Genomic DNA, 25,537 nt, shown 5'->3' with positions numbered 1-25,537 from the left:
TCCAAGTTATTAGCATCTTCAGCCCCAAGTCTGAAATACATGAGGCAATATGGAAACCCAGGACATCCCCACTGTGTTCTTCTTTGGGTCCTGAGGTCCCTGCTGGTCTTTTTCTTCCCCACACCTTTCAGAGTCTTCTTACGTTTGTTTTATGTACAATGTTCAGGGTACTTACCGTGTTTCCTCGAAAATAAGACCTAGCCAGACCATCCGCTCTAATGCATCTTTTGGAGCAAAAATTAATATAAGACCCGGTATATATTATATTATATTATATTATATTATATTATATTATATTATATTATATTATAATATAATATTATATTAAAGACCTGGTCTTACATTATTGTAAAATAAGACCGGGTTTTATATTAATTTTTGCTCCAAGAAATGCATTAGAGCTGATTGTCCAGCTCGGTCTTATTTTCGGGGAAACACGGTAACGAGGAATAGTGAAAAATATGTCTATTCCACCTTTCCGGAAGAAGAAGTCCCCATTTCTTTTAATGAAGAAACATAGCAGCACCTGTTTTGAACACCAGTCCTCCTGGATTGACCCATTGGAGTGTGATGAATACCAGTCCTCATGGATTGATCCTCAAGGAATTTTAGGGAGAAACGAAGATGTAAAAGGTAAGGAGCCTAGATGGGAGGCACCTGATAAATGCTTTTATACTGAATAAACCATTTCTGTATAAGTATCAGGGATTTCAAAAGCTTTAACTGAGCTTCCCACAGAAATACAAAGCAACTTGCTACTAAATGAAAAACAACTTTAGGAACAATGTGATGTCAATGTCCCTCCCTGTTTCCCCAGTCCTCTGGACATGAGCCATGTGCTTGCATCGATTTCTAAAAATGGTTCTATGGAAATGTAACAAATACCTAACTTAACTAAGTACACAAAGATATTTACATCCCACATAGGCCAGGACACCAAGATTTTAATGCAGAAGGCAATGGACAGGATATATACAAAAACAAGCATGCAAAGTTGCCTCCAGTGAGACCCTTTTACCTCTCTACCTACTCTGGCCCCAAATTATCCATTCCAACAAGCTTTATCACCTACTTTTGTTAAGTTTCCATCTGAGAAGTGAGCATTTAAACAACTCCCAAAACAACCGACTTAAACTATGAGTAATGGAAACAAGTCTTTTCACCATTTTCCATCAGAAATTCTTTTCAAGGGCGTTATAAACATTGTCATCTATTTTAAAGCCTTGAACATTTGATCACTTGCTCAAGACTGTGCAAATCAGGTCTTCAATTCACAAGGCCTGCTCTCACTGGGAACCTGCTTCCCCCTAAGCCTTCAGCCTGCAGGGCAACCTGGTTAAGACCACACAGAGCTCTCTTCTGAAGGCCAAAAGCCAGAAACGTTTAAAGGGGGAAAAGCCCCTCAGAAGGCTCATTACCATGACCAAGTTTTCAGCATCTTCCTATCAAAAGAAACAGCCTGCAAAACTATGATCTCCCTTTTTCTTTTCTTTTTTTTAAATGAGAAACAAGCTCCCATTTAGTCCACCTCACTATGTCCTATATTGGGAAAGGCTATGGCTCTGTTGGGGTATAGACTTCTGGCTGCGTCTGCTCAACTTAAAATTCTAACTCACTGGGTCTCCTCAAGTTAAAAGTCCCTGATCAACGGTACTCACACTTTCCTGAGAGGACGTAGAATTAGAGGTGTGACTCCAAACAGGGGAATCTCAAGAGAGAACCTTCCCTTGATGATAAGTAGGCTTCTGATAAATTAGTCATCAATGAATAACCCATGTATGCTTTTACAGAGAATACATCTGATCAAGGATACAGTTTAGTGGACAGACTAAATTTGAAAACATAAATAGACCCAGCCTGATGAATAAAGACTATATATTAATAATAAGGATTTTTTGAAAGTATAGGCTAAATACAAAACTATTTTAATGTTTTTATTTGCTATCTTTCAATCTCTTTAAATAAACTCGGCAAAGGCACTTTGAATAACAGCATAAATAATAAACACATGAATTCCCCCAAAGCCAAGAGAAGTCTTGGTTGCCTTTCTCCCTTTCTGGTTACATTCTGCAGAGTTCCAAACCAATGCCCGCAGTGCTATACTGTAAATTACTAGTTGACATGCCTGTCTCTTTCCTCCTCTTCCATCTCCCTGAAGACTGGGAATTCTTAAAGGCAGTACTGAGTCATAATTCATCTTTGTGCTATGAGGATGCACCATACTGTCAGAATAAAACTTGTGAAATAAACAAATGGATGCTTCAATGAATGAGCGATCCAATGAGGAATAAATTAGCAGATTTGAATCACGTGCTGTTTTTTCAAGTGAGAAATCCCCATATGTGACAAAGAGGGACAGGAACTGAGACTTTGTTAGTTTCCCAACAGGGAGGAAGGCCTACAGTTGTAGCAAGGCATCACTATTTGTCTTATTTTTATAAAAAACTTTGAAATCCACAGCCCTATATAAATGTACAGAATGCCAACAAAACAACATCCTTCCTTTTTTGCGGGGGTGGTTTTAGGGGGTGGTGCAGATGAAAACAGGTTAGACCAGCACTATCTAAGAGAAATATAATGAGACGTTTAGGAAATATGTAATGTTAATGTCTCTTACAATATGTAAAATTTTCTAGTAGCCATTCAAAATGTAAAAAGAAACAAGAAAAAATAATTTTAATAAAATAATTTAAACTCAATATATCCAGTACATCATCATTTCAACATATAATCAGTGTAAAAATGTATTAAGATATTTCAAGTCTTTGCAATCCACTGTATATTTTAGAGTTACCACACATCTTGGTTCAGACTGGCCACATTTCAAGGGCTCAATAGCTACATGGGGCTAGTGGCTATCATACTGGACAGCAAAGGGTTAGAAATATATTTTGCTCTCATCTGTAGCAACTACTTTTTGTTTGGGTTTCCCATGTCATTAATTTCCTCCCCCCATCCCATGACTCTTAATCATTTACTCTGACATTATCAGAGCAGTTAGAGACATGTCATTTCTTACAAGTCACCTGAAATCTTTTTTGCAAATGTGTAGGGCACAAGATCTAAATGAAAAGAAAAGAAAAGCAGGTTTTATAGCTGAAGAGTTGAAGTTCAGAGTTGTGAGGTATCTCGTCACAAAGCTAGATTAAGTCTCAGGCCACACAGAAAACCTCGGTCCTGGGACACTTCATTTCCATCTATCCATCTCTTAGAAAACAGAATACTTCACAGCAGGGAAAACAGCTTGTTTTGAGAGTTAAATAATGAAGAAAAGAACCTCTTGTTTTAATATGCTTACCCAACTCCTCCACAAAAGGCCAAATGGCTCTGTGGGGTGAAAACGAGGTTAGGTCTCAAAAGGAAATTATTTCCCCAACTTGAAAGAGATATTTGGTTCTCTTCCAAAGGCAGGAGAACCTTTAAAAATAAATCAATTCCTCATTTTAAGAACAACCATGTAGAACATGCATGCTGGATCAAATGTCACGTCTGAGAAAATGTCACCATCAAAGCCAAGTACAGCAAGTAAACGCCACAAACAGGATAAAATCTTATCGGAATTCATAAAAAACAGCTGTCTTTCTCTGTATTTTCACTGAGTCTAACCTTATGTATTATTTCTTATTTAAGTAAACATACAAAGCGTTTCTTCCACAAGTCAGAAAACTAGATTCTTCTTAAAGAAAAATTCTGGCCTCTTTCTTCTCAATTCTTACTTCTTATATACCTAACCCTTATTTAGTGGACTTAGTCATGTGAAAGTTTCAAATGTTGAAAAAAAAAATCTCTCTCCTTCTCTCTCATTCTTTCTCTCCCCTCCATTCTCCCACTCTCTTGCTCTCCTGCCTCCCTCTCTCTCTAAAAAGACCCAGCAGCATTCTACTCTCTGCCTCTGTGAATTCTCCACTGCTGTCACTCCCAATACCACCATTACCTCAGTCTGGCCCTCACCACCGATTAAGAAGGAAAATAGGTCCATAAAATGCATTTAGCACTAAGAATGAGAAAATTTGAATTTTATTCTTTAGTTTTTAAAATGATTAGTGTTCCTGGTGTGAGAAATCTGAAATTATTTTGTTTACTGAAACATAGAGCAGATGAGTAAATATGCTGGTATTCTAGGGAAGCAGAGTTACTGCTGTGGGAGAAGCGAGATAAATACGGGTTGAGGTGAGGTGGGAAAAATGTGGTGTTGGATTTAAATTGGAGACTAACGATTAACATGTCTTTATGTATTTATATGTGTGTGTATACACATGTATTATGTGTGTATATGTGAGTGTATGTATATGTTTTCCTATTACTGCCCACTGAAAGGGTGAGAAGCTTATGACAACCAGGTAGCAATGAGCTCACCTAGCATCCAGATCTTGGTTTCTGACTACAACTCCCCTGTAAATGGAGCTGGGACAAGGAAGTAAAAGTAGACCTGAAACATATTGTACCAGAAATCCAGATAAACTCAAAGAATAAAGAGGGACACAGGCACAACTTGAAGGGGTTCCAGGTGGCCAATTCCCAGCACCAAAAAGAATAATTATCATAATACATTGAAATAAGAAATAAATAAGAATCTAATCAGGGTTTTTTTTGGTGTGGTAAAATATACATAGCATAAAATTTATCATCTTAACCATTTTTAAGGTATATTTCAGTGGCATTAAGTACCTTCACGTTGTTGTGCAACCATCACCAACATCCATCTCCAGAACTTTTTCATCTTTGCCAACTAAAATTCTATACCTACTAAACAATAACTTCCCATTCCCAACTCCCCTCAGCTCCTGGCAACTGCCATTCTACTCTCTGCCTCTATGAATTTGACTACTCTAGGTACTCATATAAAGGGAATCAGACAATATTTGACCTTTTGTGTCTGGATTATTTCACTCAGCATAATGTCTTCAAGTTTCATCCACATTGTAGCACGTGTCAGAATTTTATTCCTTTTTAAGGCTGAATAATATTCCATTGTATGTATATATTGCATTTTGTTTATCCACTCATCCATTGATGGACATGTGGGTAATTTCCACCTTTAGCTATTGTGAATAATACTGCTATGAACATGGTTTATAAATATCTGTTTGAGTCTGCTTCCAATTCTTTGGGGTTTATACCCAGAGGTGGAACTGCTGGGTCATATGATAATTCTGTGTTTAATTTTTTGAGGCCTAGTGAATTTCAAAAAAGGAGGGAAGAGAAATACTTTCCCTACAAAAAATTACTGGTTTATAAATGTAAAAAAAAATGACCACTAAAAATCATCATTTTCCCCCCGTCTGTCTAACAGATCTTAGGATCATCAGTAGATGTTAAGGGGTAGAGAACAGGATATCCACACACTGGAAGCCTTTTGTGACTGGCTTCTTTCATTCAGCATGTTTTCATGCATGCTGCAGCAGTTATCAGTACTTCATTCCTTTTTATTGCCAAATAATATTCCATTATATGGATATGGCACATTTTATCTATCCACTTATCAATTGATGGACATTTGTGTTATCTCCACATTTTTCCTATTATGAATAATGCTGCTTTGAACATTTATTTACAGGTTTTGGTGTGGACACATGTTATTAATTCTCTGGGAATTACACCTGGGAGAGGAATTATTGGGTTATATGGAACTCTGTTTTAACCTTCCGAGGAGCTGCCTGACTCTTTTCCAAAGTGGGTGCACTATTTGGAAGTATGAGGTTTCCTCTATATATGTGTATATTCTTGCCAAAATGGTTAAATCTAATGAGAAAACAAAAATGCAAATCCTGATTTTGGGGCATTCTATAAGAAACTGGCCTGTACCCTTCAAAAATTTCAATGTAACTGGAGACAAAAATAAAAAGGTAGGGGGAATGGTGTAACATAAAGGAAAATAAGGATGACAACTAACTGTAATTCAGGGTGATTGATTTGTTCCTGCATTAATAAAGAGAAACTATAAAGGCCATATGGGGGCACATGGAGACATTTGAACTTGCATTTTATGTTGTATAATATTATAGCTATAAAGTAAACTGTCCTGGGTGTACTAATGGTATTGTAGAATGCCTTGGTTCTGAGAAGACACCCTTTGAGGTTTCTCAGGATGACATCATGACACGTGCAGTTGATTTTTACTTACATAAAAGTGTGTGTGTGTGTGTGTGTGTGTGTACATGTGCAAAAAGAAGAGACAGAGAAAGTTGCACAAAATATTACCAATTGGCTGAGGGTATATGAGTGTTCATTGAACTATTCTTTCCAGTTTTTTTTCTAGTTGTGAAATTTTTCTTTTAAAAAGTTGAGAGTGAAAGGCGGTGTGGAGGTTCCTCAAAAAATTACGAATAGAATTGCCATATGACCCAGCAATCCCTCTCCTGGGTATCTACCCAAAAAATCTGAAAACATTTAGAGATAAAGACACGTGTGCTCCAATGTTCATTGCAGCTTTGTTTACAGTGGCCAAGACATGGAAACAACCAAAATGTCCTTCGATAGATGAATGGATGAAGAAGTTGTGGTATATATACACAATGGAATACTATTCGGCAGTAAGAAAAGATGATATAGGAACATTTGTGACAACATGGATGGATCTTGAGAGTGTAATGCTGAGCGAAATAAGTCAGACAGAAAAAGCAGAGAACCATGTGATTTCACTGATATGTGGTATATAAACCAAAACAACAAAAGAACAAGACAAACAAATGAGAAACAGAAACTCATAGACACAGACAATGGTTTGGTGGTTGCCAGAGGGTAAGGGGGGTGGGGGGTGGGGGGTGGGGGGTGGGAGATGTGGGTAAGGGGGATCGAATATATGGTGATGGAAGGAGAACTGACTCTGGGTGATGAACACACAACGGGATTTATAGATGATGTAATACAGAATTGTACACCTGAAATCTATGTAATTTTACTAACAACTGTCACCTCAATAAATTTAATAAAAAAAAAAAAAAAAAAAAAAAAAAAAAAAAAAAAAAGAAAGGACAACCAACTTGACTTGGAAAAAATGCCTGGAAGTACACACTGTTCCCCAATAAAGTCCTGTTCCCCTTCCCCAAAAAAAAAAATCTTTTAAAAAAAAATTATATATATCATTTTGTATTGAGCTTTTCAAGTAATATTATATTGCACATTTTTCCCAATACAAACAAAGATACTACATAAAATAATTTTGATGTTTGCATAATGTTAAGTATGATTATAGAATAATTTATCTTAACAATATGCTCCTTGGGGACGTTTTTGTTATTATAAATAAAAATGAGAACAACTCGAAAAAAAAAAAAAAAAAAAAAAAAAAAAAAGTTGAGAGTACAAATTATCTGAAGAACACAAAAACAAAAAAATTCCCCAACCTGTAAAAGCATGAATTAAAATGGACAGAGAGAGAGAGAGAGAGAGAGAGAGAACTTTTCAGATGCCTCCTCAACTCATGATCTCAACTTCTGACGAGCTGATGTTAAAAAACTCAGAATGTCACTTTAAGACTCATGTTTAGATCCAGGACAGAGTGGCACGAAACAGAACCCTACCTTGGGCACATCATGTAACCTCTTTAGATTTCAGTTATCTAAACCATGAAAGGTCTGGGTTGACCTAAAAAATACTTGAGGGTACCTTCTAGCCCTGAAATTCTATACCTCAATAATCATACTTTAAAAAAAAAAATGCATATTTTTTAAATTAATTTTTTTTCAGTGTTACAGTTGACATGCAGTATTATTTTGTATTAATTTCAGGTGTTATAATCATGTTTTTAAAGTGGGATTCAGGATGAATGTCCCTTTGAATATATTCTCATTGGGGTGAAATTTTAGGACTTCTACTTCACAAGACTTTAGGTGGAATGAGTGCTTCACTTCAATTTTAACCAAGAATTCTTAATCACATTTAAACAGATGAGCCTAAATATGGTGGGAATATCCCACAGTCCTTATAGCAGAGCACACTGCCTTCAGATGGGTCCTGTTGCACCGAGGTTTGGTTCCCAGTCAGTGGCCTCTGGGCATCTCACCAAGGAGTAAGTCTCCATCTATGACCCAAGATGCCCCTGGGATAACCAGAGAGTCAGAGATGGAATGTTCCCTTTCGCCCTTTCTATATCAGGCTCCTAGGATATAATTAGGAGGCAGCTCTCAGAACAGATGTGTAGGGAGTTAGGTTGAAAAGTATCCATGGAGAAAAGGGAGAGAGGAGTGAGGAGGCATTGTGTCTGGAGATGTTCTAGGATTCTAGGATTATTGGATAAGTGATAAAGCAGTCCAGCCATTGGGGGGAAAGGGAGATGCTCTCAGAACTAGCCAAAGTCAGGAAGGGGCCACAATGTCTCCAATAGATTTGAATCTCAGGCGCCAAGATTCCAGGGCACCAGACAGTTTCTCAACTTAAATTAAAAAAAAAAAAATATATATATATATATATATATATATATATATATATATATATATATATATATATATATAAAACAGGAGGGAATAGAGGTTAAAAAAACAAACAAACAATAAAACCTTCCCAAGATGACCATAATCTTATAAAATTCCAGAATGTCCTCACCTCATTATTCTCCAAATCTAAGATGGGGTCTCCTTTCCTCTACAGTTTAAAAAGTTAAAGATCATCTAGTCCAGTTCCCTAATTTTACCCAAAAAAGTAGGTTCAGAGAAGGCCAGGAACTTGCCCAAGTTATGCAGCTCACTAGCCACAAAGGCACAGTTCCAATCCCTGCTTTGCTCCCAGAACAGATTCCAAGAGTGTGAAAGTGTTCCTAAAGTTGCATTGAAAACAGAAGACACACCATTCTCCATATGGGTTTTATGCACCAGCTTGCCGTTAGGCACTGGGAATCAGGACCATGCCTCATCAAGGCAGAACTTGGAGGTACAACGTGTACGTGTCTTTTTGGGGAGATAGGAGAGATCACGTTCATATCCTTCTTCTTTCTCCTCCTCTGTTTTTCCCAACTGAATTAAACCAAACTCATGAGCAGGTCTGGAAGTCTAAATAAATTGGGGGTGAAGTGAGTTAAACCATATAACCACACTTGAGACATAATCCTGGCAGAATATCAAAGCTCAAATGAGTCCCATTTACACCACGATCAGAATATACTCTTCAGATTTTATTTGATCTTTCCTGACTTTCTGGCATTGGTTCGAAGGTCACTGTCATGTGTTGCTTGTTTCAATATGGAAAATAAATTTAAAATAATCTCTGGCTTGTTTACTTCTCTCTTCTAGGGAAATAAAAGAAAATTAAAAAAAAATTCTCCATGCAACTGTTTCAAGTCCACTTAAAAGAAAGCTCTCCAATCCTCAAACTTCATCCAACAGATGCACAATTTGATAGTTCTGCTATTTTTTAAATTGCATGACTCTTTTGTGTAAATATTGAAAGAGATAACACTGACAGTTTGTGAGCTAGTTGGATCCCAGCCAGAGACAAAGAAATTATTTGAAAGTGCCCAGGACCAGAGATTTTGGGAAAGTGAACCCTCCTGTCATATAATTTACTGCCTTCATAATCAAACCTTTAAGTGAGGACCCCAGACCTCACACTGCATGTACCCAAAGAAACGTGAAGCATAGTGGTTAACAGCTCTGCCTGGGAAATCAGGCCACCTGGGTTCAGTTTCCAGCTGACGTGTAATAGCTGTGTGATCTTCGGGAAGTTATTTAACCTCCAACAGTCCTCAGTTTCCAGATCTCTGAAGTGGGGGCAACTGAGAGTATGCACACTAAAGAATTGATGATGCTAAGATAATATCTCTTTGATAAAGCCTGGCACAGATTCACACTCGTTACAGTGCCCAGAAGTATATGCAGTATCCACCCTTAGGGAGCTAAGCATGGGAAGAGATCGCCCATGATAAGAGCTCTGACACAAGTGACACACACAACACTCTCCATGTGGAGGTATGTCAGCTGAGTAACACTCCTGGCCTCTGCCCCTCCTTTCTTCCATGCTGTGAGAGGCCTGCCTCTTGGGGTGAAGCCTGGGGTCTTCCAGAGCTGATGATGACATTATGGGTAAGTCTATCACATTCTAGGTTCAAATTAGAAAGGTCACATGACTTAGTTATGGGCCCCATTCTCTGCCCTTAGCTTTAGACTAACATGCTATTTTGGTCACCATATACCTTACTTCTTTGTCTTATTTCTCAACTACTTTAGAACTTGGTCGCAGAAGAGAGTATTATTGAGTCTTTCTTCTAACTCATAAACAAGCCAATGATTTTTTCCCCTATGGGACTCCAAAACAGCTGTCTGGTGATTCAGCTTAAAAATAGTCATTGCCACTGACTTAACTTTCATAGCAGGAGTATATTTGCAGTTCACCAAACACATCCCATGAGCTGAACACAGCCACTTCCAAGCTTCCTACACTGGATTTTGAGCCACATGACTATTCCAGGCTTGTTGATTATCCTTCACCCCAGAAGCGATATTTCCAATCACCAAATATTTCCCCAGAAAAAGAAAACCATGCTCATGTTCCTTTTTGCCTGATATCACAACCCCAAATGTAGGGAGGAAAAACATATCATGCAAAAGAACAACTCAGTCATGCTCCAAGACTGGATATCAACCCTAGACAAAACCCTCAGATAGCTTTGAATTTATGATATTATTTTCACACAAGGTTTTAACGTTACTTCACTAAAATGTATTGAGCCCAAAGGGATGCAAAGATAAACAGGGCATGATTCCCAATCTCAAAGAACTCCCAGTTTGAAGTGTGAAAGATGCATAAATAAAGAATTATAATGTAATATGGTGAATGCAAGACACTGTATACCGGAAAGAGTGCCTAACCCCAGGGACGATGGACGAAGGTGGTTGGCAAAGAAAGTTTGCTATGACATTGGGTGCCTTATTCAAGACGAATAAATGAAGTCAGTTATTTATGAGTGCAGAGAGAATGGGTGTCAGGATGTTCCGACAGCTGGAGCAAACAGAGAGGTATGAAATATTCCAGAAACCACAATCCAGTAGGGAGAGCAGATGAGGCTGGACAGTTTATCAGAGAAAAGTTCAGGGAAGGACACAATGTGGTCTTAAGATCACCTGTGTAAGTTCATTAAACAAAAAAATCAGATGCTTTGCCCCAGAAATTGGTTCTTCAGTGGATGCAGGCTTCTGGCAAACTGGCCTGCATCCATGTCAGGCACTGGAGTTACAAAGTGTGTAAAAGCAGAGATGTCCTTGGCCTTCATGTAGCTTCCATTCCAGTGGAAGCCAAGAAGGACTTGGCTAGGCAAAGAAAGAAGCAAAGAGCAGAGGGAAGAGCATGTGCAAAGTCCTGGGCTTGAGGGAGCATCATGAGTACTGGGGCCAAAAGAGAGGAGATCGCTGTGGTTGGAGCTGAATGAGCAAGTATCAGAGTTGTGGAGATACTGTTGACAATGGCCATGATGCTTGTGAAAACAAAGCCTGTCTGGTCTGCATTATTGTGTGCATTTTGTTTTGTTTTTAATGCCCAAACTATAATTAACAACTTGAGATTTCTGATGCTATCCACCTGGAAGCAGTTTTTGTTTGTTTGTTTGTTTGTTTGTTTGATTTGGGAGGGGTTGGCGGTGCATCACCTTTGTGACATGAATACAGTATTTCCTTTGAGGACCTCAAAGGGCACGGGGACAGACTGCCACGTAACAGCTTCACACCATGAGGAGAGGCATGTAGCACATGCCCTGGGAGCACTCTGAGAGAGTCACTGAGGGCTTAGGAGTCACTGGGAACCTTCACCGAGAGGATTCTTCCTCCAGGGAAACAGAGACCAATATATTTTTAAAGCCCTAGGATCTAGACTAGTTGTCCACTTCACCTTCTCTTGGGTCAAGCTTTTTCATGTAGAGAGAATTTTGAGCTTGTGCCATTTATTTAATTCACAAAACAAACATGTGCCAAGAGCCCCGTGTTGCCCTGGGTCGGGTCTTCATCTCTAAGTTTTCTAGGTGGAATTATCATTAGGCATTATCAGTCATTCATGTTAACATCTAATGGCAGTAATGTCATCCACCTGGAAGCACAGAAGCAAAACTATCGTAAATCAAAACCATCATAAATTCATAACCAAATTAAGGGAGGACTTAACCTCCTATGCAGATTAGGAAGGACATCAAGTTATATTTTTGCTGACAGTAACATGGGTCATCTCTGGCCAAACAGAAAAAAATAAAAACACACCACTCTAACTACAGTGATAACTTGTCCCTTGTAGATAGGAAAGTGGAGAGCATGATTCAATATGACAAGCTCTTGTTTCCTTTAAAACAAGGCCCATTGTCTGGGTACACTCAGACATGGGGACAGACAGAGCCGGCCAGCTGCTTGGTCCAGCCTGGACCGTTCTTTCTGAGTGAAGGAGTGAAGAAGTCATCAGAAATAGCATCATTTGTTAGGGAAGTTTCTTTCTCCAATCCTTTAACCTCATCATAAAAAATAAAAATTAAAATTAAAAAAAAACTCACAAAAAACTGTTTTAAACAAATCAAACAACTTGAAAGAAATTACATGGGTTCTGCCTTATCTTTCTGCCATTCTGACCCAAGATTTCTGTGAGGGACATTCTTGTCCATAGATGCCTCTTCTTGTAATATGTGAGAGCAGCAGAACACGCAGATGGCAGCATCTACACAAAGGAAGGCCATTCATTCATTCATTTATTTCATTTGAAAACAGGTATTAAAAACGTAAAAAAGGTATTATCCTCAGGAAGGAGGTGACAATGCATCTGCAAACCATACACATTCTGGAACATGGATTTCCTCATTGCAACTCTAATATATGTGTCTTTCTGGTACTTTCTACTGTGCCTGAAAAGTACTCCTGGATTATATGAAATAAATCAGCCTATACTGATATATATGTATATAACATTGTACTTGATGTACTGCCATTATTAACTAGGAAGTTAATAATATTGTTGTTTTTTAATTTTGGCAAAGAAAGTAACCTGTTCAGGACATAGCAGAATATGATTCTTTGTTTTTGAAGAGAGGTTACCCATATGTTTAAATTTTGTAATATCACAAGAAGACAACATAGCCTTCAATTGAGGAAGGAAGTGAAAACACAGAGAACTTTGGTGATCTGCCCAACATTGTTGAGGATGTAAATGACAGACAAGGCAGGAATTCAATTTCATCTCAGCTATCGCCTAAGTCTAGCACACCAAGAGCTAACTTGACCTTGGAAAGAAAGATTTTCTTGTTTGGGGTAATTACTAACACTGTTAGGGCTTTCCACCTCAACTGATCCAAATCGTGCTACTGATTATAATAATGATGATAAAAACCCAAAGTGAAGCCTCCACACAACTCAACAGGAAAGACATTCCATGTCAACACAGAACAGAGATACAACAGGAGTGGGCAGGAATTCCGGGCCGTGGGGAGAAGTGGTGGCTACTGATCAACCATGATGGGCTCCCTTGCATGCCATCATTCAGCCACTTCCAATGGAAGGAAGAGAATTTAGAGGCACCTTAAAATACAAGTAGAGTCATTCCTGTCATCCTCAGCCTTTTTGCAACTTACTCTCCCTTAACACGTTGCATACGGATCACGAGAATCTTCACGAGGGATTTAAACCCCGCCGTATGCAACCTGTTAACTATTTAAAAGATTAGAAGTGTCTTTCATTTTCAAAGAGAATCTAGAAAAGCTTTCTAAATATTTCTACCCTTAATAAATTACACAATCACTCACAAAAGCAAACAATTTCCTAACCAGATCCTGTAAATGGTCGACTTAAACAAATCTTTACTTCTAATTACAAAGTGCCAAAAGACATAAAAATTTGATTTAAGGAAAATACAAAGCAACAGTAACAATGTAAAAGCAATTTTACATGACTTTAGCTCATTCTTAATTAAAACTGACAGTTTTACCTGTCTGAAATCAAGATGAAGTACATGACGTACAATGTTTCAAAGCTCCCTGAAAATATTTGAGCTTCTGAAAAGAAGCATCAATGAAAAAAAAAAAGCTCACTGTTGTGGCTTCTAATGAATATGGTTTTCACTCTAAAGGGACATTTACTGGTAAACAAGCGTGCACACACAAACACAGCCTTTTTAACTAACTGTTTCTGTTGGATTAGTCACACACACACACACACACACACACACACACACACAGCATTTTTAACTAATTGTTTCTGTTGGATTAATTACTGTATCCCATTTGTTTAAAAAAAAAAAAAAAAGCTTTTAAGACAGAGAGGATGCCTTCTAGAATGTTTTACCTAGGATAATTAATACTGCAGAACTTATCAATCAATTAATAAGAAAATCTACCTTTAAATTCAGTAATACCCAATGAACACGTAATTACCTTGGCAAGACTCCAAGACAAACCCAGGAGGTAATTTCACTTTTGACACAAGTTTATGGCATTCATTCATCAGTGAACTAACTGGGTGTTCAGAGAAAACAGGTCTAAGGGGAACCACAGCACTGACACACCTGTTTCCTCTCTGCCATCAGAAAATGAGAGTATAAATTTCGCCATGAGGAGAAGGCAAATTGTGAAGGACTTTAGATCTAACAAGGATTTTACTAGCATCACCAATGATGTTAGCTTTTATTAAAGAATTTTGAATTGTGAGGGTCTTCTACATTTATATTTTTAGATATATTTTAAGATAGCAACAAAACTGGATATATTTTACATGTTGGATGGATGGATAGATGTTCATATAGACTGATGGTCACACTAGTTTCTGGATTGTTTGTAACTTTTGTGAGATTTCACCAGATTTTTGAAAGCATTTCTTTGATTGTGATAGGTTCATACTTAGCCTTGAGGTAGGGGAAGAAATTAATATTTCAATGATCAAATTAATCTCATGACTCATCATTCGCCCTAAAACTTACTCATCTCCCAAGCCAGGCTTAACGGGAATGGGTGGTCAGATTTACTTGTGATTGTGATTAAAGAGAAAATCAGTTCTTTCTCTGTCCCATTCTTTTTATTCTCCAAACTCTCATATTTCAAGCCCTGATTATAGCAATTTTCACACTAGAGTCAACTTTGATTAATCAGAGAACTATTAGGATAAATGGAAAAACTCCAACCTAGGATTTTAGTGAATAACTTGTTGTTGTTGTGCCACTAGCTAGAACTCCAAATTCTTAGTCAGGAGAAAAATGTACCACGTGATTTTTAATTTCCAATAGGATGTGGGAAGAAAGAGCCTAAGTTTAACGTTTGCCAGAGAACCAGCAATCCTGGGCTACAGCCAAAGCTCGAACATGAGCCTCCTTATTCCCAGAGGCTCATGCACAATCTGACTTTGCAAACTGGATGAGGAAGTAGGACTGAAAAAATATATTTAAACAGATGTTTTAAAAATTAGAAAATAAGAATGTCTTAAAATACTTCAAGCTCTGAGAAACTCTTCTATAAAAATTGACATCAATTGACCATTTTCACATCACTGGGCCTGACTGATTTCCTCATATGAGTCTTTAACAGATCCTTCTGGAATTTTTTTGCTTTCTGAGAATGAAAAGTTAGGCTGGAAGAATTAAATACACACAGATATGAGACATTATCAAAGTTCTTTTAGGTGTTAAAACACGTCATCTCTTGTGATCCTGTCCCATAAATATTAGACTTTATTACTTAAATGTAAAGTTGTGCATTTGATTCTTAAGTTTTATACCGGTAAACTTTATGCTGGTAAAATACCATCTCAATACCAAATAAAAATATCTATTAACAATGAGTGACAATACATAATTACTTAATTTCCCAATGTATCATGTCTCTAATTACTCACAAAACCAAACCGTAAGCTATTTTTATTATAAACAAAAGGTATACTTTGGGCATGTGATCAACATAACCTGTACCCCTGATTCTTTACAGGTCAAAAAGAAGTTGTAATTTCCACACAGGAACAGGAAGAAAAGAAGGGCAAGAAGTCGCCACTGATGCAACCTCTGGAGAACGAGATGCAGCCCTGTCCTCTCCCCTGACCCCACCCAGCCCTGGAAGCTCTGGGCATGATGCTGTGCTGGGTCCCTGCGAGACTCAAAGGAAATAAACATGGGATCTGACCTGAGTTCAAAAATGCCCCCTGGAGATGCTGTCAAGGCTACCGTCACCTAATCTAACCAAGGCAGCCAGCCCCGCTGAACAAAACAAACATCCTCAATGCTGAGCACTCGGTTTACCGTTGGGTGGAGACTAATTAGGTCGTTCCATGGAAAAGAGTACCAGAAGTCTCCCTCCCACTATGGAAAGATTGATACGAAAGTCAAATCCAAACTGAACACCTCCAAATTATATTAAAGACACGTATTTCAGTGGTTCTCAGCCTTGGCTGCCTAATCAGAATCTGGGAAGCTTCTAAAAGTCAATCCTAAAGTTCAGGCTGCATTCCGAGAATATTTAGCGCTGACTCCGGGGGTTGGTACCTTGCAGCAGCAGCAGAAAAGACCCCCTGGTGATTCCAATGTGCTGCCAAGACTGAGAACCAACTATTGTTTGGGATGTCCTACTGCCTGATAAACCCAGCAATCCGGAGAAGGGGAACTCCAAGGGGCTCAAACCACTGCAGGGAACTGCTGACAAAGGCATTTGTCTACCCAAATGTAAAAGCTGCAAAACTTCAAACAGAACTAGCAGAGGCCCTGTGACGCAAATTAACCCCCCAAAGTCAGCCTTTCAAGAGCTGTGGTTGGCTAGATGGCCCAAGCCCACCATTTCAACAGCAAATTGGAATTCAGCAAAGGCGTCTATTGGACGCGTAATAAGATGCTCTTTTAAGGGAATTTCAGACCTCACATTTCTTGAAACACTGAATTCTAAATTAGTTACTTGGAGTAGAATGGCAGGCAAAATACTCCTCTTATTGTTTAATTAATTATTAACTCTCCTTTTAAAAAAGGTTGTGTTTTTCTTGCGTGATGAGCCCTTGCAATTAGATTTGTGTAAGTTACATGCACGTATGAGGTGACCCCAATGTAATTAAGAGTTCCTAAAAGCAGGGGGTCAGAGAAGAAACTGGGGTCTGCTGCCAAGAGAGCCTACAGACTTAATTCGCTTTTCTAGGGATCACTGAATATAGAACTAGGCTTTTGAGAAGTCAGGCAGGCTGTCCTTAGCCCTGGGGAAATCTTGTATCTAAATCATCCAAGCAGATTCCTCAGCACCTTTAAGGGAATCAGAAACAGTTCCTTTACCACAGCACAGGCCTAGAAAGAGAATTTTCCAAGTTGGAGATGCTACAAACAGCAAAAAGTACGAAGCTGCTTGAGCGCCAGTGAAATCATCATTAGTAAACATGAGTTCTAAGCTAACTCAAATTTCGGAGCACTGCCACTGAGCAAATGCCTCTGTAATATTTATTCAAGAAGTCATAAATTCTCATCTGTGCTCATATGACAGTCGAGAGATATTCATAAGCATTCAGGCTTACTAACAGTGAGTAAATACATATGAATCATTTCTTTAAAAATAAAAGTAGGCAAGGTAGAGGAAAATATTCTTCAAGGTTGTATCTTAATTGAAAGTCTATGGTGGTTCAAAATCAAATGCTGAACTAAATTTCTGATAAATTTCCTTTCATAAGTAGCCTGACAAGTAATAGGCAAAGATTTTTCAACAACTTAGCTGAGCAATAATCTCACTAACATTTAAAATTTAAAAACCTCTAGGGCCGGCCCGGTGGCTCAGGCGGTTAGAGCTCCATGCTCCTAACTCCGAAGGCTGCCAGTTCGATTCCCACATGGGCCAGTGGGCTCTCAACCACAAGGTTGCCAGTTCAATTCCCCCTCGAGTCCCGCAAGGGATGGTGGGCTCCACCCCCTGCAACTAAGATTGAACACGACACCTTGAGCTGAGCTGCCGCTGAGCTCCCAGATGGCTCAGTTGGTTGGAGCGCGTCCTCTCAACCACAAGGTTGCCGGTTCGACTCCCACAAGGGATGGTGGGCAGCACCCCCTGCAACTAGCAATGGCAACTGGACCTGGAGCTGAGCTGTGCCCTCCACAACTAAGACTTGAAAGGACAACAACTTGACTTGGAAAAAAGTCCTGGAAGTACAGACCTAATAAAAAAAAAAAATTTAAAAAAAAGAAAACCTCTAAAATCACTTTTCCTTTCCCTCTACATACTTTGAAGAAAGTGTTCCCAGCTCTGAAAAAAAAAAAAAAAAAATCGAATAATCGAACAAAATACTCAACAATAAGAATTGAGGGAAGGAGTACACCACTGTGAAAATAAAAGCTAATAAAGTGTCTTTACCATTAAATGAATTATATGTTTTCACTCATTGTTCATCCCTGTCTTAACTAATCATTTCAAGTGATGCAATACTTTGTAAAGAAGATAACATATATCATGCTTCTTAAACTAATTACTTAATACTACTGGACCACAAATCATTTTTATCATTTGATGACCTAAGTGAGCATGGTATTCTTTGTTACAGTTTCACATTTAGAATCAGGACTAGCCCAAAGAGAAAATTATTCAGAAAACAATAAAGAAGGAATGGATGAAAATGACCTAAACAAGCCAACAGAAGAAGCAATGAATCCATGTTTGGCTTCTGAACTTGCCCCAGTATTAACCTTATATTTCCTGAGTGCCATTTAATTTATAAAGCACTTCATTTTGTTCATGTTGGCTTATGAAGTAGATAGAGCATGTGTAGTTTGCGTTTAACGGATGGGGAAATGCAAAACCAGAGAGGTTACATGGCTTCTCCTAGGACTAGGCTGGGCAACTGCAGCCCGTGGACTATCCACCTGTGGCCTGTTTTTGTATGGCCCACGAGTTCAGAATACCTTTTACATGTTGCAAATAGAGTTTACAAGCGAGCCCCGCAAATTCGTTTACTCATTGCCTGTGGCTGCTTTTGTACTGCAACAGCAGAGCTGAATAGTTGCCACAGAGACCGTATAGCTCTCAAAGCCAAAAACATTTCTTCCCTGGACCTTTACAGAATAAGTTTGCTGACTCCTGCCTGAGACCCACAGGGGAGCCATGAGTAGAGCTCAGCTTTTTGGGAACCAATCCAATGTTCTGTCTGCTCAATCTTTTGCCTTTCCTTCAGCCATTTCAGCACGTGGTTCATCCCAGGCGCACGGCTGAGGGATAAGAGGAAGTTTAGGAAGCATGATAGTAGGTACTTGAAGTAGAAAGAAAGAAAGCATTGAGAATGGAGCTCGATACCTCAAATGAGAGGAGACAGGAGGTATAATTGACTTGTTTCCTAGTTTCACAGGGCTGTGGAAGGAAAGGCATTCTGCCTCAGGACGGACCAAATCCAATCTCAGCCATACCTGATTGAGATGATTTAAATGATGAGATTTGGGAGCTTTTGACTTCATATTTAGATTGGATTTGAGACTTAGAGTTGATGCTGGAATGGGTTAAGATTTTGGGGGATATTGGAGTGGGGTGAATGTCTTTTGTTTGTGGGATGGACATGAATGGGGGGGGTCAGAGGGCAGACTGTATTGGGTTGAACAGTGTCCTCCTGAAATTCATGCAAACCCCAACCTCAGAAAGTGACGTTATTTAGAAATAGGGCTTTGTAGATGTAATCAACTTATGATGAGGTCATCCTGGATTAGGGTGGGCCTGACTCCAATGACTGTTGCCTTTATAAGAAAAGGAAAATGTAAACAGAGAGGAGAATGCCACATGACACAGACACACAGGGGAGAACTCTATGTGAAGACAGACAGGGATGGAAAGGACATCAAAGATTGCCAGCCACCACCAGAAGCTCGGAGAGAGGCCTGGAAAAGTCTCCCTCAGAGCCCATTGGAACCCATCAACCTTGATTTCAGACTTCCAGTCTTCAGGACTGTGAAAGAATCAATTTCTCTTTTAAGCCCCCCAGTTTGAGGTACTTACATACAACGGCTGCAGGAAACTAACACAGATTAGTAGACAAGTGGACGTGGCCTTATAAAAAAGAATTAAGATCAAGAGAAAAGGAGAAAGTAGGGGAATGTCAAATCCCATAAAACCTTTTTGTTTAAAATATAAGCTCAGAGTACCTCTAGAAGACCTTGAGGGAAAACAAAACAAAACAAAAACCCAAACACCTTGATCACTAAATCTGATTGGGTTTTAAAAACATGTTGCCAAGGTAAGCAGAACTGACTTTCACTTAAAGCATTTTCTTCCCAATAGGTCTGTTTACAAATCCATCCCTAAAATCCAAGCTTTCCCCATCACCCTACTAAGACTGAGAAACCAGATGCATTTTACGACACAGAAAAACAGACTAACTAAACCACAAGACATACCTCTTCTCCTAATCCTAAATTTCCACAGATGGCCTAATTTTTCACCTTCTACAGGGTGATTTAAAAAGAATTGCACATGTTCAAAAAAATATAATGCATGTAGTCAAAACCAGTATGTAAAGGAATCATCAGTCACTTCTAGAATCTCCCAGTGACCCAGTTTGCACTTCTGACATTACTTGGCACAAAGGCTAACCACCCCCCTCCCCCACCAACACACACTCTTCAGCATAATTATGTTGAAGGTTGAAGCTGTAGGCAAGATACATTTCTTCAAGACTGAGGAAATAATGATAAAGGCACAAGTTTGCGGACACAATGTAAAAATAAAGTATGGTGCATGCTGTGTTTTTTTTTTTTTTTTTTTTTTTTTTTATGTAATCTAGTCACTGAGTAATAAAAATCCAGATTGCTTTGAAACTCTTTGTATATTACATATATATAAAGTATACACGAAGACAGGTGCCACAAGATCATGATAAAGTTGTCCTTGGGGGGTGTATTCTAAAGCCCATGCAATTCTGGCATTTTAGCAGCCAAATTTCTTTTTAGTAGATCCACAAGAAACACATCTTAGAATTTTCTCTTTATCATCGTGTCATGTTGTAACTTGATATTAATTATTTTAAATAAACTATTTCTACTCCAGAATCTTAATGAACTCAGACATGGTATTTCCCAACATATTTGCATTCCCTCATACCATATAAAACTTTATTTGTCTCCTCCTTCCACCCTCATTATTTTCCTATGGTCTTACACAGATTTGTATTTTAAATAACCAGTAGTGATAGGAAAGCCAATGCCAGCTTGATACCACTACTTTTTCAGAGTCCATTGCTAGTTGGGATATAAGCATCGATCTCATAAAGCTATCACTTAACTCCCAAGGGCTCGTTCCCAAAATACACAAAATCTACTGCTTTCTCTGAGTAGTCTCCAGGGAACTTGTGAAAATATTTCTTAAGACTGGGAAGTCTTGAAAAGTTGGCAATTGTACACCAAAGAGCTCTGTTGCTCCAGTGAAAAATTAACAGAGTATCTTAGCTGAAAGAGAAAACGTGTATGTCTTCCTTTTTTCAGTGCCTGAAATAAGCAACCTAAATGACTGCCCACATTTCTGAATTCCTGCACGTGGGGTAGCCCCACATGACCACCAGCAGTAAGACTGCAGGGCTGACTAAATTCATCACACTCTTCTGGAGTTTGACCTCAAGAGCTTCTTTTGGCCTCTGACCAGAACACTCAGTAAATCTTTTTGTTCAGAGATCTCTGCTAACCAGAGTAGGAAAGCATGCAATCACAAATAGGGCCAATGCCCTCAGCGCTTTACCTTATTCTGCTCACACACATACTGTATCCTCAGCGTGTCCATGGCTCTGATCATGGCTTGCATGGCGGTGAAGATGTTCTGGTAAACCAGCTTCGTGAATCCCTTTCGATCTTCATTGCTGTAACCAGATCCATGGATAATTCTCATTTGCTTGATAAAGGTGCTTTTGCCACTTTCACCAGTTCCTAACAAGACAAAACAAGTGAAAAACACAGTCAGCAATCTTCAAAAGGAACATACTAAGAAAGAAGGGATTTCCTGGTAGTGTTGGTTCATGTCACAATTAACAGATTGATGGGATAGACTTGGAAAAGGCCTGGAGAATGCTGATGCAGGGTAGTATTAGCCTAAATCCCAGGACAGGGGTCCTTACCCTGGACCCTGTGCTTTAGAAGGCCTCAAATCTCTCTCTCTCTCTCTCTCTCTCTCTCTCTCTCTCTCTCTCTCTCTCTCTCTCTCACAATTCATTAAGGACACATGAGTGTCTGTGTCACTTGGAGTAATCCTAACCATCGGCACTTGTGACTAACACTGTTTAGGCCTCAGGGAACTGCTCACCCACATCCCCTGCCCTAAGGCCTCAAAAGAGCTGGCAACTGTGTTTGAAAGCCCAAGACATTTGAGGCTCTTGCTACCGCTAACCCAGCAGTGGCAGTGATGCAGACTGCTTCAGCGTGCAGGGAGGATGTGAGCAGCAGGAACACTCGGGTGAGAGAAAAGGCTACTTAACTTGTCAATTCCTTCCATTCAGATACATGAATGCAATTGATCCTTGTACAACGAAGGACCATCCCCAGTGGTGCCAAGTGTCTATATTCTTGCTACTCCTCATATTCCAATCTGTACTTCAGGAGGTCCTCTACACCTGCACATGGCAGCCAAGGAACAGTTCTGAGAATCAACCATTTCTGTTGCTCTGACATTTGTATAGATGTCTAGACTAAGACGTGTGAAATATGATGCCAGGGATTGACGTTAATATTAGATTGAGCTATTGCTTGAAAAGATAGTAAAAGTTGTAGTATAAGTGATAGAGCTTTATATGATGAAATGAAAATATTTTCTAATATTTTCTGTGATAAAAATAATTTGTTGTATGAGATCCCATTACCATGTTTGGAACATGGTATGTTATATAGATGGTTCATTTTTCAATCTAAGTATTGCTTTGAGAATTTTGTTAACAATTCAGGTTGACATGTCCTCCAGAGGGCAAAGTTTCTTTAAATTGAAACGACTGTGAAACTATCTCAGAACTAAAATGACTCAGGAAAAATTGTACACTTCAAATGTGTGAATTTTATGCTGTGCAAGTGAATTTCAACATAGCTGTTGCAAAATAAGAAAAGTTGTCTAACTCAGTATTTCTGTCAAAAGAATACAAATTATCTGATAATCTTAATTAAAACATAATTAATGATTTTTATATAAAGAACATAAAAGTTATTGAATAGGAAATGATTTCTTAATTATAAAATATTGTATTATATGCATCTCGTTGACCCAACAGAACACCCAGACAGTATATTTATAGTTAAATTCCATTGTCTTTGATACTTTGCAGACTCTTAGCCATAAAAAAAAGCCATAGCTATACATACCTTTTTTGACATTTTAGTTATAGAGACATGTTTGTCAGAGTAGGAGGATGGAACATATTGATAATAGTTTGTTAGCTTGATTACAACCTACAACTATTAAGACTTATGTGATGTGGGTCATCATTTGTACTCAAATCAGGGCCCTGAGAAACACTTAGGGGACTTGTTCAATTTTTCCCATGTGGATAATTAAGACAACCCTTAGGATTTCATAAGATTTTTCCCTGTTAAAAAAAATATATTCCTTCAGATTGATCTTTTCAAAGCACATATCTGATTTTCTGTCCATCTTTCCATCCTCAGCTCAAAACCTTCAATGACTGCCCGCTCTGCTCAGAAACAGACAAAATTTAACATGGCCATCTTCACCAGCCACTTCTCATAACATTCTTTCTTCCACCCTCTGCATGCCAGCTGCACTGTCCTTTCAGGCCCTTCCTTCTTGTGGCCTTGCACATGCTTTTCACATTCCTAGAAGGTCTTCCTTCATCGTGCTCACCTTTGCTCTTGGCCTGGCCTGGCTTCCCTGACAAGGTCAATCCTTCTAGTCTAGGTTCTCATGGTACCATGAACTTCTCTTTGCAGTACTTGTTCCTGTACTTTTGCCCATTTATGTCATTCTCCATTGAACATGTGTCTCCCCTACCAGCCTGTAAGTTCCATAAGGGTAGACAGGGGCCACGTTTGTTTTTACTCACACTGTCTCTCCTTGTGCCACATATGGTGTCTAATACTTGGCACATGCTTAATAAGCTTTTAAAAAATTGTGGTAAAATATACATACAAAATTTACTATCTTAATCATTTTTAAGGGTATAATTCAGTAGCGTTGAGTACATTCACATTGTTGTGCAATCACTCTCCAGAATGCTCTACATCCTGAAGAACTGAAACTATACCCATTAAACAACTCTCCATTCCTCCCTCCCTCTGGTCCCTGGCATCCACCATTCAACACTCTATCTCTAGGAACTTGACTACTCTAGGTACCACATATAGGGTGGAATCATACAGTATTTGTCTTTTTGTGACTGGCTTGTTTCACTTAGCATAATGTCTTTCAAGGTTTATCCATATTGTAGCATGTGTGAGAATTTCCCTCCTTTATAAGGCTTGAATAATATTCCAGTATTTTTTTGAATACCTAATAGTGATAAAGAATTCATCCAGTCTCAACTATTATACTATCAACAACATAGGAAAATAAAGTAGGTCATCCTCTCTCAATTACCCAGTGTACTATGTGGGTAGCAATGACTTCAACCACAGCAGGAACAACCACAAGAAGTGGCAGAGCCAGGAGACTTATCTCAATTCTCTGCAACTCTTTTTGGGTTATTCCCCCAGTCCCAAGAACGACAAATAATAGAGTAGTCACTATGTACCAGGTACTCTATACAAATTATTGCCTTTAATCCTCACAGCCACCCTACAAGATACATACCATTATCATCATCTTTATTTTACAGACAAGAAACCTGGGACTCAGAGTGATTGAGTAACGTATGCAAGGTCACACAGCTAGCAAAAGAAAGAACGGGGATATCCTCAGACAATCGGACTCTAGTGACAGGCTGTATTGCCTGAGAAGAAAGTCGGGGTCATGACCAAAAAGACTCAGTTATACTGGTCAAATCTGAAGTTCACAGCCATACACTGAACCCTAAGCCCTGGCAGACCCACCATCTTGTAGGCGCACACTGCTACAGTATGAGGAAGAACCTTCAGACAGGTGAAGGACAAGTGTCCTCACAAGCAGTCTCACTGTCACCTCCCCTTCTATCTCCAGAAGCTGGAAAGTTGGGTACTGTCTTTCCATGTCAGAGATGAGGAACCTGGCTGAGTCAGCAAACAAGGTAAGGTCAGTGCAAATGCAGAGCTGGAGCTCCAAGGCTAGGCCATCAATACCTCTGCCTACAAGGTTCACCACAAATATCACCTCCCTTGAAGGAATTTCTTCCCCTCCAAACCCCAGCTAGGCCTGTCCCCTTTGAGCTCTCAACGTGACTATGGATACCCTAGTGGAACACATCCCCTAATTGTTTATTTACAGACACGTTTCTCACTACACCCTTAGTCCAGCAAGGTGAGGCATGGAATTCACTCATTTGGGTACCACGAACAATGTGCTTGCTACATAGCCAGCTTTCAAAGGAAGGCTACATGAAGGTATGAATGGAACACAGGAGAAGTCACAGTTTTCCTCCATCATGGACAACAGCAGAAAAATAAGATGTGACTTGTCTAAAGATAATTGCAATGAGAACAGGTGCCCCTAAAATCACAATTTCAGTGATGACTCTTGGCTGCCTAAACCCCATATGATACCATGAGG

General features: G+C 39.0%; 1 protein-coding gene across 1 annotated transcript in view; it reads right to left on the bottom strand.

Annotated features, from left to right (window-relative positions):
• Positions 1 to 25,537, bottom strand: part of LOC109449920 (guanine nucleotide-binding protein subunit alpha-14) — a 157,000-nt gene that overhangs the window by 49,361 nt on the left and 82,102 nt on the right. Inside the window, exon 2 of the mRNA XM_019736652.3 lies at positions 21,602 to 21,786. Within this exon, the coding sequence (XP_019592211.2) occupies positions 21,602 to 21,786 (185 nt within the window). The remainder of the gene's footprint in view (positions 1 to 21,601; positions 21,787 to 25,537) is intronic.

Source organism: Rhinolophus sinicus, chromosome 16 (assembly GCF_057876585.1).
Source record: "Rhinolophus sinicus isolate RSI-liver-muscle chromosome 16, RSI-T2T, whole genome shotgun sequence".
NCBI classification, from domain to species: Eukaryota; Metazoa; Chordata; class Mammalia; order Chiroptera; family Rhinolophidae; genus Rhinolophus; species Rhinolophus sinicus.
Note: the sequence above shows the minus strand (reverse complement) of the source record. Positions and strands in the feature narration are given on the sequence as shown.